Raw genomic sequence first — 19,552 nt, 5'->3', positions numbered from 1 at the left:
CTTTTTTCCAAATATATATATATATTTTTGTTGTGTTTTTGCAAGCTTTGCATAATTTAACCGCGCGCAATTGTCGCGGCAATTATTTTTAGCCACTGATTTATTGTTGGCATATTCAGAGTAGCCACTATCTTTGAGTATCTGTAAGATCTTGGGAAAGTTTCTCGCAACTTCACACCTTCTTGGCCCGAGATGGAGCGATGCCGAGCAGCTCCCCAGGCGGCCAGCCTCCTGCGTCTCGTCCATCTCCATCACCTGCTTACGAATTCCACTCACAATGTCAGCCGCCACACCATGCCGATTCCAATGCCATTTTCGCACTTCCAGTTGCAGTTTCAGTTGCAGTTGCAGAAGAAGCTCCCAGAGTTGCAGTTGCAGCCATTGTCGCCTCTGCCTCGGACTCGAACTTGGTGCACCACCGTCTCAACCCTCGCTCCTCCGCGGGCGATCGATAGTTATGGTCGTGTCAGACATCCTGTAATTTCGCTATATAGACCTCCCTCCAGCCGAACCTCCATCCCAATCCTCCAGCGTGTTGGCAACTTGTTGACACTTCATTGGCGCGCAAGTTAATTAAGAGGGAGAAGCCGCAGATACCAAGGACCACCGGAGGTGGAAAACACTTTATTTTGTGGCATTTAAATAGTTCTCTTTTGAGCTGAATACAATATTGAAATGTTTGGAAATTAATTTACTTGTAAATAACCCTTTATGCTTCAGTCAATTACTTAATTTTGAAATAATGTTTGAGGAAAACAAGGAATTACATGAATTTTGAGGCAGGTAATGCAGGGGAATAACTTCTTATAAGAAAAGTTGTTACTTTATAACCGAATTTCCATTTTCCTTAAACCCCATATCAAAAAAATCTCTTCATTTACTCAGCACAATACTTGGTTTTTATTTTAATATTTGTATGTAGATTTATGTAGAACCCTTTTTCACCAATACGAATCGCAGTCCTTATTGTTGGAAAAGGGAATTAATACAATTTCACGTTTCTCTATTACAATTAGTAATATTTTCATTTAGATTAAAAGTATTTCATAGGAGATCCAGTTGTGGAAGGAAAGTAGTTTTAGTGAAATTCTATGGATTCCGACTTTGAGAAGAGATTGGGATAACACTAAATAGCTATATATATACACAGATCAAAACTGGGACAGTTGGTTAATGCTGGATGGATTCAGTTGACCACCTCAACGCTGCAATCCTCCTCCTCCTCCTCCTCGTCCTCCGGCTCCTGTTCCTCTCCCTCGACTGGGTCCTCGTCATCGGGAATCTCCAGTGGCAGGGGAGCTGGACTGTCCTGGCTGCTTTCGCAAGAACTCGACTCCAGGCACTCCAGCCGGTTGCTGTTGTCCAAGCGTAGACGCTTCTCCGGCTTCTTGAGCAGCTCTTCGATGGAGTACGGATTCCGCTTGCGACTGTGACTCAGTGTTGATCCAGGAGAGGCTTCTGGCGCTGAGCTAGCGCCATTCGCTCCACCCGAGGCGGTCAACGAGAGAGCTGCTGGTGAGGATTTGCCCGAATCGCAATCGCTGAGCGCATCTCCAGCAGCTCCGGGTGTCGAGAGATCGATGGAGCTCTCCGACTTGGTAAAGCCACCACCACCACCACCGCCGCCGCTTCCCGAGGCAGAAGAAGCAGCCGCCGCTGCCATAGCATGGGGCAAGTAGCCACCAGCATAGGGCAGGAACTGACCACCGGAAGCAGCTGCCTGAGCCTGGATATGCGCCTGGGTGTAGTACAGCAGGGAGGGATTCCACAGCCAGTGCTTGTGCAGAGCAGAGTAACTCAGATCTAGACCGGAAACACTAGGATTCAGGCTGTGACCATGTCCATGCCCGTGTCCCATATTTGGGGGCATTTTCGGAGCGGGTTTGATGGGCATCTCGCCGGCGCCAGCGCCGGAACCCATCATCAACGCCGGCGGCTTTGCATAACGTGTCGAGGTGGGCGTGGCGACCGGCGTGGATGGAGTGGCCAAAGTCACAGGCGGAGGCGGAGCTTGTGGGGCATAGCCATTATTGGATGGACCGTTGCTGCCCGCTGCCGCCGCTTGATGATGATGAGACGCCGCTGCAGCCGCCGCGGCTGCTGCTGCTGCTGCTGCTGCAGCTGCCGCTGCGGCATTCTGCTGACTGGAGGTCATCTCATCCGTCCAGAGACCACTGTTGCGCAGGATCCGGTTGATGGAACTGATCGAGGGCACCGAGCTGGGATCACAGACACGCTGTTGCTGCAGTTGCTCCCGGATCTCCCAGGCGAACATGCCGCTGTTCTCCTCCTTCAGCCGGATGATTTTCTTTACCACAGTGGGCGTGGCCACTTGCTGGAAGATAAAGGGAAACACAGGGGGGGGAGGAATTCAATTAAAATGTGTGCGTAAAACCTTGAATTTACAAAGCTTAAAGTAAGACTTATTTCATTCATCTGAGATGAATCATCTCACATATCCTTCAAAGTTATTTAATATGTGTTAAGAAACATGGCTTTATTTAATCAGTAATCTTTTTATAGAATTTGAAACCAAGGAATAGACAAAATTAATTCTGAAACAAATTTTGATCTCCAATTCGTACTAAAGTTAATAAATTAATTAAATAAAGCTAATTAAGTTTTTCGTGAAGTGAACTTCAAGAAACACACTTTTCGAAGAAGCTGCTATACTTGCATATACTTCAGTCTTATAGTCGTATAGTTCTCTCCTCAAAGAAATAAAGTTTCAACATAAAAAGATCAATATATTCCCCAGAACCCCATGAAATATGCCAGAACAACCTACAATTAACCTTTGTTTCTGACTTTAAACAAATACCTTGACAGCATATTCATGATAAAACTGGTTAGATGCATTCCTGCGATTAAAATAACCAACACTATTCTCTTGTAAATCCCCGCTGTAAAATGTGGTCTCTAGTTTCCCTTCCGACGATTAATTACCGTGAAATTCAATTGTGCAGTAAACTAAACTAAACCAAAACGCTCACTGAGCGTTAGTCTGTGAAGTGAATTTTGCAGTGCACGCAGCCACGCCCCTTTTGAGCTGACATGTTCATGAAAAGATTTGCATCGGAACCCAGGAAGCCAGAAGTCCTTCCCTCCCCCCTTTTGGCATATGTTAATTTGACCGAATATTCTAAAGGACCTGGACTGGCGCCCGCTTCTCACGTGTGACGCGGCAATTCATTAAAAATTCATAAATACGCTAAAAGGGGGTTTAAGTGGTGGGGATCCCACCCACTCCCCTTTCCGCGTTGCATGCCAGATCTTATCGGAAATCTACACGCGCACTCACCCTGTCCTTGTGAGCACATTCAATATAGTATGTAGCATGTAGTATGTAGTAATATGTAGTTCAGGTGGCAAACCTCTTTATTGACCCAGCGTAGGTGTTAAATGCGCGTTTTGTTCGGTGCACGGAGCGCCTATTGTGGCTGTGGGTTGGAACAACAACAAGCTAGCTATTACTATATATTCCAACCCCATCCAGGGATGAGTGTCTGGGTACATTGTGCACTTGGGGGGGCGTTGCAACTACCGTTAATTAGGCGTTCTGTGCCGTCGGCAAACATAACACCTGAGCAATTGTTTGCGCAGGTTAACCAAAAAAAAAAAAAAAATAATGTATTAACATATATGGAGAAAGGGAGCTAGGAAATACCCTGTGAATAATTTGTTATTCTTATTTATGAATACTATTTTGAAGTTGCACTCTACTATACATAGATGTCTTGATTTAAGTCTTAGAAGCAGACAAGTTTATCAAACTCTAATTTCCTGTAGTAAATTGCTTTATTGATTTAGTTCAAAGTATTATATCCTATAGGGATTTTAAGTAATTGATATAAAATCAATAAAAAAAACCATGAAAAACATATGCTTTAGAATCTATAATATATATAGCAAACTTTCCTTGAAGGATTCCCTTTAACCCTTTAACTAATAACCTTTTTGATAGCTAACTCTAATAGGTATTGGGTCGTGATTCGGTGTTATCTGTAGGCTCCTGGTGATCCCTTTTACCCACCTATCAAACACTATCATCGTGGCATTGTCGTCACTTGTGTGTTGCCGTGAAGCGAGCAGCGGCTTAAACGGTAGCAGCCACACTTGATTGGGCGTGCGAATCGCACAGGTGTCCCCCTATTATCCATCCAACCCCGTCCAGGTACCATCCGCAGTTATCATTCTCGAACAGGCGAGATTGATTTGTTGCGCTCTCTCCACTTGAACAGCCACTGTTGCTCATACTCCTCCTCCTTCTCCTGGTAACTGCTCCACTGCTGGTTCCACCTCCAGCTCCACCTGCCTGCCTGCCTGCCACTCCCACTCGACCATAAAAGCTGTCATCGAGACATTGGGAGAAACATGTAAACTAGCTGCCGGTTACAATGCTTATCTTGGGCTATCTGTTTCCGTGTATCTGTGATACTTTATGGATTTACTGCTGTGCGTTTGATTTTTATATAATCGTTTGTTGATTTCATGCACCACATTGGACCACATGTGGTTTCCCGTCACCGGGATCTGGTTTCTCTCCCCCTGCCCCCACTGGGACCCTTTTGGGACACCCACTTACCTTGGTCTTGCTGCCGCCTATAGAACCTGGTCGTATGGAGCCCGTCTCATAGAAGCGCGTCAGGATTTTCGATACGCAACCTAGCAAAGGAACAAAAAGAGGAAGGGTTTAAAAGGGAGTAAGGAAGGGAGGAGGTTGTGGAAGAACTCACCATGGGACACCAGAAGCTGGCGGGATATATCACAAGGCCTCACGCCGCACAAGGCCAGATCCACGATCCGGCGACGTACGCAGTCTGGCAGAGGACGGCCGTTCACAAAAACTCCACCCAATTGGTTGACACCAGCTTGTCCTGGGAAAGGGAATAAGATAAATAAGGATTGAAATTAGTTGTTTTTAAATAAATTTGTTATATATTTTAAAGAAGAGTGCGTTAAGAATAAGTCTATTGATAGAATGCAACTGTATTTATTAGAAATGTGAGCCTCTATCATATAAAGTCTTGGATTGTAAAAAGTATAGCCTACTTAGTGGTGCATTGCTGCTCTATAAGAATGAACTAAGTGATTTTGAACCTTTAAAGGGTTCGAAATATCTCTAAAATCCTAACTATAGTTTATATTTTATGCAAATTTATTAACTAAATATGAAACTATGCTAAAAAGAATGAAAAGTAATCAAAAACTGCTTGACTTCATATATTTCCATTATTAGTTTGTCCAGACAAATATTTGTAGCTCATCCAAGTCACCTAAGCTGGCTCCATAAAGCTGAGAAATCCGGGACGATTTACAATATACACACGCGAATGGGCCACAAACCCCATAGTCCATTCCATGTTGACTTGTCTAATCTCTCCACCACCTGCCCTGCCCCCTTACCTCAACCCAAACTGACAATCGTAAAGGCAGGCGGCAAAAGTGCGCCAGTAATAAGCACCAGCGTGGCTTTGTTTGGGTTTCGGATTTAAGTTTTTTGGAAGGCTCCTACGATGGCATCTCCGGCATCTCATTTAATTTTCACTTCAGAGTTCATTAGCGGGACTCACCTGTATGCGGCATGGCTGAAATGTGATCAACAATTCAATTCAGTCCAGTCCAATCCGAAAGTGATTCGATCCGATCCGATCGCTTAGTCGCTTAGCCTCCGTAAAGTATTTTGGTTTGGTTTAGTTGCTGCTGCTGCTGCTGCTGTGCCTCTCCGCTCGCCTCCTCAATCTTCAGTTGCTTCTGCCGCTTAGTTAATCGCTGAATTTTAATCAAATTTCAAGCAAGAACGCCATAAAAACGCTTTTGATGGATGTCGTCGTGGTCGCCGGGCTATTAGGATGCTCAGCTTCAAACCGAGACTGATACTGAGTCTCAGTCTGAGCCCACTCCCCGAAGACTTTTTACGGCTTCCACGAAATCGTCGTCGTCTCCCCGTCCAGGCCTGGCCAGAACCGATCCGATCCGAACCGAACACCGTGCGGGACAGTGGAAATCTAGTAAGGAAAATACATAAAACTTAATTATTTTATAAAACTACTCGGCCGGGGGTTTAATGTGCAGTGGTTTATGTGCTCAATGGCCATGTCCAGTGACCGGTGACCACTAACCAGTGACCAGTGACCAGTGACCAGTGACTAGTATCTCAAATTAGCTGCTTATCAGGCACATTCCCGGCGCAGCGTGAACTGCGGGCCCATTATCGACAAGACCAGGTCCAAAGCCTTTATGTCCCCTCCTCAAGGAGTATGCAAATGTCAAAAGGTAACAATTAAAATGAATTTTGGCCAATTGCTCATTTCGTTAAATATGCATGGGGATTGAGAGAGCAAGAGATATGCAAATGGGCTTTCAGCAGGGTGGTTTCCGCTTCCTGTCCATTTTTCCCAATGTTTTTTGTTTTTTTTTTTTTTGTTTTTTGGCCAGGATTTGGGCCTGTCGCCAGCCTGTCAGAGGCATGAAAACGCGCTGAAGAACCGTATAAATCAAAAACTGTAACTGCCAACGCCAGCAACGAAGGTCCACACTTTGTCATGGCCATGTTATTATGGAATTCACATTAGATTTAATTGCCGAGCCCAAACAGTCCTGGGTCCTAGTCCTTTTTGGTTTGGTTTTTTTTTTCGGCTCCCTGCCACTTTTCAGCCCATAAAATCACCGAAATGCGCGTGTTAAGCCACCGAAAACACCGCACGCACCACATACTCCCTCCCATTTGAACAAAAAAACTAAATACGGAACGAGAAAAACAGAAAAAGAACTTGAAATTAAGTTGTTCATTAGGTTTTTTCGGCTCTCAGTTTGAGTCTCAGCAAACGGGAAACTCGTGCTGGCCGTTAAGGCCATAAACCCAAGTTGGCCTGGGGCCAAAACTTTAACCGGCAGCGCGATAAGGATTCCATTCCATCAAGTTTTGTAGAAAGTGAAATAGACATTCCGGCCGAAAGAAACCAATTTGGTTGCAATGAAAAGGGTTAATTTACCCGCTGGCGTGCTGCTTGACCATTTCGCTAAAATACTTTTTCTTTAGCTCTATGTGATTTTATTCCAAGACCAATTGAGGCCAGTGACCAATATCAAACTAAATAGTTCCGGGGCTATAGTTAGCCCCGGAAAGTGGTGCAAAATACAACTCTTTTGGTTTCATCCAATCAGGAGATTAGGAGAGAGATTAGAGTTAGGACAAAACTTCCTTTTTGAATGGGTTATTTGATATGGTTACAGGAGTGAGGGTTCTATAATTAGTTGATTTCTGCTGAACAGGTTATATTTTCAATGAGGTAACGAAAGTAACCAAGGAATAATATTTAGGGGAAAGTAATATATTGTGCTTGAACGAAATTTTTTAAAAAGAAACTACTGTCAGGAGTTAAGAGCAATGTTTTGGATATATTGTTAATTTAAAGTTGTTGCAGTTTAAGATACTGTTTTGATTTAGAAATCTTGTAAATCCAAGAAACTTTAGAACAAACTATAATACTCACACAATCTGTTCAAGCTCATTTCCACCTGTATACTAATTATGATACTTAAAAACAAAAGTATTAAAAACTCTCCGCTCTTTAAACAGACCCAAAACAAATCAAAATACCTAGCAATTTGCTCTCCAACTTCAACTGCTACCAGATTTTATTCTCTTAAACATATACATAAGGTTTACTGTCTGGAGAGTTATATTTTTAGAGATATGGCTAATCTCGGTCTCTCAAAGTCATTCAGGTTTTTAGGGGTTAGATATATGGTATGGTTTGGGCTACCGATTTCTCTATTCGACTCGTAAGTCTCAATTAGGTTCGTGCACATGTCAAGCGGAACAGACATAAAAACCGATGATAGAAATTAGTTAAACATATAATAATTTAAATTCGTGCGATTACCGAAAGTGGAACCGACATGTTGGGCGAGCTTCTGTTTCGGATCCCGATTCCTCTCCCTTTTTCTGTATTTTTTTTTCTTCTTTATGAGAGGCCCCCTATCGATCGATAGCCAGATCGAGCTGGGGCATTAACAGCCGCTAATTAAAATAAAAAAATTATAATAAAACGTACGCTTCACCATTTGAATATGATTAGCTCTCATCGGTTTGCCTTTCTGGACCAAAACTTAAGTAAGTTGTCCGGCGGCTCGTTGGCTTAGAAAGCTTCGAAATCAATGAGCCATAATGGCAGCCAGAAGAGACGACGATCGGCATGACAAAGAATTAATTAGCATACGATTTTTGACTTTTGTCGCTTTGCTCTTGAGTCGTGGGAAAACTGAGGCAAACTCTGTCAACGATCGATCTCCGGAGTCGGAATCTATTGTAGTATGACTTATCTCAGTCACTCCGGCGGAAGTTCAATTGGCCATAGTTTTGCATTGCAAATTTCTGGCAAAGCAATCCGGTGGATTGAGCTAACCATCCGGTGGCATCTTCCACTTCCATTCACAACCAATCTGGGGACAAACACAAAAATCTCGGGCGAAACTAACGCCGCCGCTTGAATGGAGGAGAAGATTGCCTCGTTCCGTTCCGATCCGTTAGATCGTCGTTCATTAAGAAATAAGCCCATTGAATGGGGGGTATTGAGGGGGCTTATATCGAGACCTGAGACCTCAGAGCGATGTGTCGGAGACGATAAGCAAATATCGTTATTAAAGCCTTTCAAATAATGCCGCAACCTGCTCGGCCAGCGATTCGGATTTAATGATTTAGTTGTTGAGAAAGCAAATTATGCGCAAACAAATTGATTACGATCGTTTATGGTGGTCATTATGGGCAGGTCGATCGATGCGAAGCGATGGTTAGATCTTAATTAAGTCACCCATAAGTCAACGACGATGGTTTTTGTCAACTTTAGGAATAATACGAGTAATTCCACTTTACATTTTGGCTTATCTGGTCTTGAAAATATATACATAGATAATACATGTTTGGAAATCAATATTGCTCTAGTTATTAGCTAAAAGGTTTTACTTTAGGAAAAAGGCTTTTAATCTAGTAAAGATGGTTTTTTGGCACTTTTTTTTGTGTTGTGTTGATGTAACATTCTTTTTGAAATAAGTAAAGAATTTTAGGTGATTATTTGTTCTTTTTATCCCCTTATAATAATTAGTTTAGGGATATTTGTGTCTTTAGAATTAAATGCACCAAGAACTTGTTTAAAAATTACTTATAGGAACAAGTAATATAAGAAAGAATACTTATCGGTTTGATAAGCGATATATTTTTGTTCATTTTAATCCATTAATTAGTTGTAATTTATTACATGACATTGGTTGCTCTAGCTTAAAGCGAAATTTACCTAAAAATTTGTTTCAATTGAATTAAATTAATTATTTAAAGACTTTTAACAGGTAATGGATAATTTGAGGTACATGCCACTGATCAAGGTTTTATAGAAACTTAGTTCCAATTTCTGCCCAAGACTATCCAAAACTCACCTTTTTTCCTTTATAAAGTTTTGTTTAATATAATAACTTAGCACAGTCTTAGCCAGTAAACGCCGGCTATCCAATTGTGGCTAAAAACCGAATCCTTTAAGCACTTGAGCACTAAACACTTTCCGCTTGAGTTTTTGAATGCACAGTGGGATTTATACCGCGGATATTGACTGTTTATTCAGTTCAGAAGCTCGACGGTAGGCTGAGCTATCTTTTAGTTTAGTTGTTTATATAGTTTAGTTATTATATATTTTTTGTAAGAGTTTGCGACGCGACGCACCTTGTCACTCGACCGTCAAAAATTCGACTAAATGCACGCGAATCGCTCTGCCGGCGCATCGATCACCTTTCGGTTGGGTTTACTTTGCTTGGCTGGGGAGTTGGCTTCGTGCCTCGCCCGCGGTCCATCGGCCAGCGTTTCCTACTGAGGCGCCGCAGAGCGAAGCCGCCACACCATACAAACACACATAATCTTCCATACACACACTCGCATACACACTCACACACCCCGACACACTCTTTCACGGGCGTTTTTCTGGTGTAACCGGTTTTTCACGGCTTCAACGTCTAAAGGCAGTTCCAGCCCCATTTGTCCCACTGTCCACCAATGGGCGACGGCCCTCGTTGCGCATGCGTTGTTCGCTGTTGCGATGCTCGTCTGTCATTGGTCGAGAGTTACCCGTGTGGCGAGGGGGGGGGGGGCCAGGTGAGGTGTCCTCTGGAAGCGAAATTGACACGGCCACCGTGGGTTAAATGCGACGATGACGAAAGAAGCTATAAAGTAGTTTTCTTTTGTGGTTGCTTAACGGTAGAGGAGTTTATAGATATTAGGAAATATTTGAGTTTCTTTAACTGTCTGTTATAATTTTTTCTTACAGTTTCCTCTGACTTGGGTTTGAAATATTGTATTTATATAGTTAAAGAGTTATTTATTTTACTTAACTTAGTTGGAAATAACAAATGAATGTCTTTCTTTGACTATCTTAGTTTATTCTTGGTATTAAAGACAGCCACAATTATCTACTTTTAGTCACCTTTACAAGATAGAAGGAATCATTTCCGACCCTATAAATCATATATATTCTTGATCAGCATCAAAAGCTGAATCGATCTGGCTATCTCCGAACAAAATCTATTTTTTTTCAAAATTTTCGAAATTTTATAAGGGGTTACATTATTAAAATTGTCAAAAATTCATTAAAAATTTTAATTTTTTTAAAATTTAAATTGAGTATGCAGACTTATTAACATAATAAAAACTATCATAAAACTGCTTTCCGAATTAAAATTAATGCCTTTTTAGCTGAGTTATGAGTCTTTAAAGCTTTGATTTGGTGTATAAATATCTTTATATTATTTTGCACTAATGTGAAGAATTTGATTATTTGTATCGCTTTCCATTTAAAAATTTAAATAAATAAGTATTTTTTTAAGTCGTTATTTATAGAGTTTAAAGTTTGATTTTAATAACTTAATATTTAATTAATGAGGCTTAAAGTTATAGATTAATAACTTTCTATGAAGACTTCCCTTCCTAGTTTCGTCCCACTGTTCGCCTGCATAACATCCATGCTGCCCAACCTTCGCTCAGTAAACGGTTTAGGGGTAGTCCATGGTCCCTGGAAGATGAGGTCCGGACAGGAGCAGTCCAAAGAGGAGCACAGCAGAGCAGAGCGTTGCGGCAGAGCGTAGCCTTATCCGTAGCGTTCCGAAGCCAAAGCCGTTGCCGTTGCCGTTGCAGCCGCGTTCCGGCCAATCGGCGGAGGCAACGCAGCACGCACACGCTCTCACTCTCTCGCTTGGCAATTATCCCCCACCAGGCTTGCACCCAGTGACACCCAGTGTGTGGCACCCACACCAAGGAATCATCCGCTGAGCCACATCCGCATTGTGACACAGCGCTGGGCATAGCCGTTACCTGGGCGAAACAGCCACAGCTACGGCCACAGCTACGGGTAGTCCTTCACTAGGAGAAATTTATTGGCAGGGCATTATAATTAAAGGAAGGTTTTTAATTATATATTCAATTATTTAATAGGGGAATCTATTCATACAAGTCTGTAAGTGTGACTTTTCCAGAAGATCAAAGCTGTACCTTGTGGGTTTTCAGGGTTTAAGGTTCTACAAGTGATTCTCATTCATTAAATATAGCTTGTTTTGACTAAAATATATCAGTGAGTAAGTTTCCTTAAAGGAAAAATGATATGATCAGTAAAAACTAGACAATCTTAAGACTCTTAAATATATTGTCTTACCATATTAAATGGCATCAATCAAAAACAATTTAACTTAAGTACCTTAATAATGTTTCCTAAGAGAACAGAAACACAATTTTCGTGAGTGTATCCTTTAGGCCGCCTCCTTTGAAACCTCCCATGAGAGTCGAGTAGAAGGAGGAGTAGCTGGTGTGTATTGGGCGGCAGGGAAAGGACGTCGGGTGGTGCTCTGGGTGGTGGCGTTAAGTAACGCTCGGTGGTGCCACAGGCGTTAATTGAATTCGACAATTGTCGCTCGGCATTCAGAATCGAAAATGAAATTCCACTGCGACGGCGACGGCGACTGGCGCTGAAAGATAAAACTGTCATATTGCTGGTTGATTGTTTGTTCGTTTTGTCAGGGGAGAGGGAGTTGGTAATATTGATCCATTCGAGGGACAGACCCTTGATGAATGGAAATTAGTTTCCATGACTAGAAAATCAATGGCTCGAAAGGGAGGAACTGCTGGCCTAAAAGGAAAACCCTTTTCGTAGCCGCGTGGCGCATGCAAATCCACTTGCCACCTAAAAAACCACAAAAACCTGTGCGAAAACATGCAAAATTCTTAGGCATGGCTGGAGCCTGGACGTGGACGAGTCCTTGGCCTGCGGAACTTCTGCTGGGCAGAGATAAAACTGTCACAAAGGCCGGGCTACCCGGGTACCATTTACTACCAGTTACCAGCTGCCTCCGACTTTTCCCAGGCAGCCAAGCGCGGCGTAATAAGATCAAGCGAGTCAGCCGTGCGTGGTGGCATCAACACACTCCTCGTCCTCCTCCTCATCCTCCAACTTCTCCCTTTTTGGCACAGAGTCCTCCTCCGTTGTTTGGTGCCTGGTCTTTGGTCCTGCGGACCACCCAGTTCGCCACGCCCAACGCCCAGTGAGCTTGTTCGTTCGTTCAGTCGCTTCCCACCTCCTCCCGGCGTGTGTCTTGCTCTATCTGACAAGGCGATTATGCGACCGAAAGCCTTTCAAGTGGCCTTTTAGCAATTACCCAAACCACGAGCCAGGAGTCCGAGGTCCGCAGTCCGCACTCCGGAATCCGGAGCCCAAAAAGCCAACTACGCCCCAATTAAGGCTCACACACACAAATCTGTGTGGGAAGTGCGTTTAGTTGGGCAACAAAAAATGGAAAGTACTGAAGGGTATGGAAGATAAGGATACCCTTTAGGTAAGGGGAATTTGTTGCATTAAATGGAATATGTTAGAAAATTATAGGTATATGGTCTATAGGGTAGGATCCTGTAAACTTATATAAAAGAGTGTATTATTATTATTGCAACCATGTAAAGACTAAAGATTTTAATGGGAAAATGGTATTAATATAAAAAATTAATATCTTAGTTTAATATCTCAAATTTAATAAACTTAAATAAGCCTTGTTCTCTTCCCTAACAGTGAGTATTACTTATCTACCGAAACTTATCCTTTGTTTCAAAGTATAATATATAGTATTCCTTGTTTCGATGTATAAAATAAAGAAGCTAATGCATTCAGCTAAAAATTATTTTATTAAAAATATATTTAATTAAAAACAAATACTTATTTTCAAAGGGAATCATCATGAAAACATTTACACAACATTTTTCCTCGTTCCCATAACTTCCATCATACCCTCTAAGCTAAACCATTCAAATGAGCAACGGAAGTGGGAAGTTTAACTCGATTTGCTTTGGTTTTTATTAGTCCCAGTTAGTACCAGGGGGTTGTGCGCCGCACATCACTTCCTGTGAGACAAAAAAAAAAAAAAAACAGGGCGGATTGTAATGAAAAAAGGGGGCGGGACAATCGGCTTAACTTCTTCCGATTGACTTGGCTTTCCACGCGCCCAAAATGCGATTGCAATCGCGCAACTTACACTCGCTTATATTGTAATTGAAATGGAATCCACTCTTTAGTCCTTCAGAATACCAGAGGCAGGGTGTGATTTGTGTCAGCGGGGCAAACCCAAGGCAGACTGACACCCACATCAACTTTTTGCCTAATCAAATTATAACAAAATCACAGCCCCGGGCAAGGCATGCCTCAGTGCGTGATAGGAACTCATTTGGAGGCACCGACAAAAAACCAGAATACAGAAGCTGCTTTCGATTTAGGAGCTGTATTTTTTGGGGCGGCTCGTGCCTGGAGGTCAGTCTGTCTGCGGGAATGACTCCGAGGCAAAAGAGTCTCTAGATTTCATGGTCATTAATGAGCGGTGTCCTGTCCGTTGGAATGCGCCTGGGAAGCGAGCAAAAAACCAAAGGAGAAGATTGTGGCGTGGGCGCCCTTCTAATCTGAAATTAGCTGTCCCGCAAAACCGGCGGTCAAATTAACTGGTCGATTTCGGGTTTTGTTTCTTTTCTGCATGCCTTTGAAATGGAGCTTGATTCTGCTCCTGCTCCTCGCAGGATATTCCTCTTTTTTTCTAATTGCAGGGGCGGCCTAATTGAGGGTTCTCCACTCGGTGCCCCTTTCCTGGCAACCAGCAGATGCAAGTCCTCTTCGAAACCAAACACACACAGGAAAAAAGGACAAGTATGTTTGTGAGGTCCTCTGTGTCCTTTATGTGAGTGTGCGGGTCGCCAAATTGGCGCAGGTTACGCATGTGCCTCAAATCATGAGCATTGCTGCCACGCGATGATGGATGCAGTCAGGCAGGTTGCTTGCACTGCAACCTCGCCTCCTCATCCTGCAATCCCGCAATCCTGCCATCCTCGATCCTGTTGCACCTTGCCTCAAAAAGACACGCGTGGCCCGAAACAATTGGCCGGCAATTTCGTAAACAGTTTGCCGACAAACGATAAGATAAAATGATCTAAGGACATGTACCCTGCCCGTGCCTAGGAGTTGCACAACCACTCGTAATTTCCTTCCCTCCTTCCCCTTGAGGAACTCCTCCACACAGTGTAGGCGGACAAAGGGCACGCGATTTTCGAGTGCCATAAAAAACAATGGGATAGACACGAAACTGGGGCGAATGACTGGCATGTCAAAGCCAATTAATAAAAACGCAATTTCCACAAATCGAAATGTTTATAGAGTTTACAGGGTTTTATTGATCCAGACGGAGAGCAGGACATTCCACACCTGCAGAGGTCCTGGATTGGCCGGGACGATAAGCAAAATGAGCAATTACGGGAGGACCTCTGACGGGACTTTGCCTGGAAGTTGTAACATTTTCTCACATTACTCCTGCGTCCGGCGTCCATCTAGTCCTGCGCTCCACTGAACCCTGACACTCGCACAAAATGGCCGCCGGAGAAAGGATCCGCGGCAGAAGAGGGTGAGTCCTTTGGCCCAGAAAGTTTGCGTGCGCAAGAAGATGCGACGGCAAAAGGGACAATGACGACGACAAGGACCTCTGCTTGCGATAAATTAAATGTCTGACATAATTATGGCTAAATTGAAAAGACAAGAACAAGACCAAGGAGCTGGAGGGAAAATTCCGAAAGGACCAGGGGGAGAACTCTCTCTCTGCCAAAAGGACATTTATGGTGCCATAAAAACAGAAATTATTTGATCAAACACAAATAAACACGCCAGTGAGTGAAAGACAAACATCGAAGCTCGAACCGCTGACAGGCTAATGATAGGATGTGCCAAGGGACATACAGATTATAGACTGGGGCCCCTATAATATCGATGCGGGAAAAAGGGTGCTCCATTTTTGGGCTAATTGGGATACTGTTGCAGGATTCCTGAACTTGAAGACCTTTTGAAATCTTCTCAACTGGAACTTTTCTTATAGTTTCTTTATATAAGTTTCCAAAATCATGGAGTAAATTAAATTGACTTTGACTCCTCTAAACAGGAATGTTTGAATTCCTACAGAACTCTTTTAAAATAATATTAAAATTACACTATTACAGTTCCTTAAAGTACAGTATTCCGCTCTTAAAATCGTAAAACAACTTCCTTGAAACTCCTAGAACTCACCTCTTCCACACGCAGTATGTGACTGTAATTATGGTTTTTATGACTCGCAACGCCTCTGGAAATCGGCCAACACACATCATAGAATCAAAATCAATTATACGCTTGTCTAGGCCATCGAGCTTCCTCCGTTTCCTCATCGAAACTCTTTGAGTTCGGATGGCCAGGGTCGTCCAGTTCCCATATCCCAAGCAAAAGTGTTAAGGTAACCATAAAACTTTGGCACTTCGTTGGATTCGTTGCTGTGGTGGTAATCGTAAAACGCGGAAAGCGTTTGCCATCGAAATGCAATATTTTTACGATGCAACCCAAGTCCCGGCCCCAGTCAGTCTGAGGAGACCAAGGAGTTGCAATCAATGGTTCGGATGGATGGATCATCCAGTTCGTTGGCCCGACCCCTTTGGCGGTGCTCCGGTGGCCAGGATAAGCTAAAGTCAAATACGGTAGCTCGACTAATTGAAAAATTAAAGTCTCCAGCGAGTACTTAAGCTACCCAGAGCAGTTAAGGTGGAAACGCCTACCGCCGCCCATTCGTTCGTTCATAAATCTTGGCAGCATTCCTTCTGGCATCTCATCATGAATGGGAGTGTGGGGTCAAGTCTAGCTAAGGCTAGCTCCAACCAACCTCCCTCCAACCCTGTCTCAAAAACCAGGTGCTGCTAACACCATCTCAACCAAAAGGGGTATCAGACCCGCTAATGTGGCAGTACACACACCTTGCCAGACACTTTTAAAGGAGCCTGGTCAGACCCACCTCCGGCAGGCACTGCGATTATCGGATCGAAGGTAAACACAGGTTCTGGCCAAGATGCCCCTGATGCCCCTCCAGCAGCACACAGCCGAATTTGTAATGCTGCCGAAAATCACTTCTGGTTTTTGCCCAAGCCTGGCTGATCGATGGGGCGATGATCGGGCCATGAAGTGAGGCCTTCTTTTATGTCCGGTATTTGTGGCTTAAATGGGTATATACAAGCTGTTAACAGTTGGATATTTGAAAAGAAATAAATATCTTTTAAGAATGTCGATATTCATTAGGTTTCTAAAAGTCAATCAATAGTGGGCCTTCGGGTTTTCGTTTAATATCTTTCTTAAACTTACTCCTATTGGTATTTGATTACCAGGTATTTCATAGTCCGAGCTTCTTGTCTTCACTCAAGTTGCAGCTGCGTATCCCTGATCGAACCCTCGATCCCCCTTCTTTTATTTTTCATTTTTTTTTTTTTTTCGTACTTGTAATTTGCTGACGAGCTCCGTCCACAAGCAATCAGCCCGGCGATCAGGCCAAGGGTTTTAGGGCTTAATGCGAACATTGGATTCGCGCTTTTGGCCCTAAGTGCAGTTAAGAATTATAACTACATTAAGTGCAGCAACAAATTGCAGACACTTGGGGCGTTTTAACAATGTCATTTACGCGGGAAGGGGGTATGGATCGGGTATGGCTGAACTGGACCCACGAACACACAGAAAGAGAGATCCCTACAAAAGGGAACTCGACTCCCGGGCCAACCATAAATTAAACCATTTAATGGACTCCCTGCCGCATTGTCATTGCGAACAAAGCGCTACAAAGCGGTTATAGTTCCTCCAAGTGTGGTGCTGATTTTCTAATTTATTGCCTTATAAACATAATCAAATTCGAATCAAAACAAAGCCAAAAACAGCAACCCCAACCCCGAACACGCGTCGTGCTGAGACCGACAGGATAATGATGACAGAACCGCAGCGAGCCACGGGACGATCGTCAAGGATGCCGGGGCTGATCATCCCATCATCCCACCCCGATGCGGTTTTCACATCGTTGACTAGGGATTTTTTTGTCTATGCATTCAAAGTAGAGAAACACTGTCAAAAAAGATAGAAATATATTTATCAGTAAGTTTATAAACGAACACCTTTGAATGTAATAAAGTACATTGTAAAATTAGATTGTTAATAATAAAAATGTCTGAGAAGATCCTCTTAGCTCCTTTTAAAACAGTTAATGTTCTACATTAGACTATTTAATTCCCTTTTCTTCTATATAATATAAAAAGGATTCATAAAATATTAAATTTTCTAAATATATTATTTCTCCAAGTCTATGAAACCGCACAGATTTCTATTGTTCCTGCAACGCATATGTCGCTGCGGTTGGGAATTACTCCACCGATTGCCCAATTCCGTGTTGGCAAAGCAATCGTTACGTCCCATTAATTGTCTTTTGTCGAGCTGTTGACATTTCTATCCTGTAACCGATGCCCGGTAATTGATGCGTCCAAGTGCGAAATTCACGGCAGGTGTTGGATTAACCAGTAAGGGAAGTACGTGTGAGATGTATGAAGGGAAAAGAGAGGAAATCTCTGCAGACTTGAAGTAGTATCCGCGCATCGCCAGCGGAAACTTTAATGTTCGCACATTTGCAGCTCATCAATTTTCGGCATTATCCTGTCCAGCCATCATCATGGGTATCGGTATCAGTTCATTCAACCTTTTGGTCCATGTTAGCGCCGTCTTGTTGACTTAATCGCCCCGAAACAATGTCTTCGTTTTACTTCTTTTTTTTGGCTGCTCCGCTTCTGACATGGCCTAAACGCTTGTCGCCTAATGACGGGGCTGCTCCCAGTTTCAGTTTTCAGCTCCAACTCCAGCTGGCAACGGATGCAGCTTCAGTGGAGAGTTGGGAGCTGGAGATGCCTGCCTGGTGCCCACTGCCCACCGCATTATTAAGCCATAAAATTGAAAACTTATTATAATTACATAAACGTACGCCTCGACGCCTGAAGCTAACCACGTGATGCACTGAGGAAGAAAGTGATATCTTTAAGATTCCATTTGCTCAGAACGGGATTACATATTAAACATTCATATTTTCTTACAGTTTCTTTAGTTGGAATTGATATTTTTTAAGAACTAGAAGAGTAGCTAACTTATTTATATTACTCCCTTTATCAGCAACATTTAAATTTTATATGATTTCGCCAGATTAAGTATTTTCTTTTAGTGTTTGGGGGAACCTGAAGGGCGGATGCCTTGGTCAGAATGCGCTTTTAACGCGCTTCTCTCTGGTAGTCCGAATTTTGGGGCACACGCATCCCAGAGACGCCAAAAGGAACTCCTGCTCGTTAAAGGCCAAAGCAGAACAGATTTTTCCCTTCATTTATATTTTTTTTTATTTGGGGCTGCCCAGGGCATAATGAGGGACAGAGTTTGTGTCTTCAGTCTTCGTTGGAGCAAGCTGTCCCTTGGCGATGGCATATTATCGACATTACCATTACCATTAACATTACCATAACGCAGATCGGCACTGCACTTAATTGCCGGCAATTGCATCTGCTACGCTTTCATTGTATGGCACTCAAATAATAATTTAAGAATCTTTTTCAAAACGCGACCACACACGTTGACACCACAAATTAAAAAAAAAGGTTTTAAATTAATAACTAAGTTGGTGAAACATGGTTAATTGATATATCAAATAATATCATTCTTTTATGAATTTATTATTTATTTAATTACTTGAAAAAGATTCTTAATCATTGAACAATAGAATATTGAATATTTTTCTAGCTGAACTTATCATTTTTTAGCGCCAAAATAGTAATGATATATAATATTCAAATCAATTATTATTTTGCTTCAGATTCAGATTCAAATTAGTAAATTTAATTGTTAGAAAACTTGAAAACCCACAGCCATAATAAATATAGAGTAGTTTTTCCTCTTATACCTAAAAGTAATATCTTAAATCTATTATTACTTCCCACTCGTAATACTTATGCAATACCTTGACCAGCTTTCCGGCATGCATATTAACTAGGTACACGTTTCGTATTTACTTAAATGTGTCGCGCCTATATTAGTTTGCATAAGCTTTTAGTTTTAATATAGAAATCTGATTCAGAAATCTGTGAGTTACTCTGGATACTGTTTCCATACCCCCTCAAATGTCTCATTCCCATTTGATC

General features: G+C 42.6%; 2 protein-coding genes across 5 annotated transcripts in view; one reads left to right on the top strand and one right to left on the bottom strand.

Moving 5' to 3' along the window:
• cGlr1 (cGAS-like receptor 1) overlaps positions 1 to 19,552 on the top strand; it is an 89,530-nt gene that overhangs the window by 46,093 nt on the left and 23,885 nt on the right. The gene's annotated exons all lie outside the window — the stretch shown is intronic.
• Poxn (paired box pox-neuro) lies at positions 877 to 9,861 on the bottom strand. Its single transcript, XM_020945430.2, has 5 exons — positions 9,436 to 9,861; positions 5,574 to 6,008; positions 4,737 to 4,877; positions 4,586 to 4,665; positions 877 to 2,335 (listed from the first exon to the last, which is right to left on the bottom strand). Exons 2-5 carry the CDS (start codon positions 5,584 to 5,586, stop codon positions 1,187 to 1,189), a joined length of 1,383 nt encoding a protein of 460 aa, XP_020801089.2. The 5' UTR covers positions 5,587 to 6,008; positions 9,436 to 9,861; the 3' UTR covers positions 877 to 1,186.

This window comes from Drosophila serrata, unplaced genomic scaffold, assembly GCF_035046125.1.
Source record: "Drosophila serrata isolate PLE 108 unplaced genomic scaffold, ASM3504612v1 contig_165, whole genome shotgun sequence".
Taxonomy (NCBI): domain Eukaryota; kingdom Metazoa; phylum Arthropoda; class Insecta; order Diptera; family Drosophilidae; genus Drosophila; species Drosophila serrata.
Note: the sequence above shows the minus strand (reverse complement) of the source record. Positions and strands in the feature narration are given on the sequence as shown.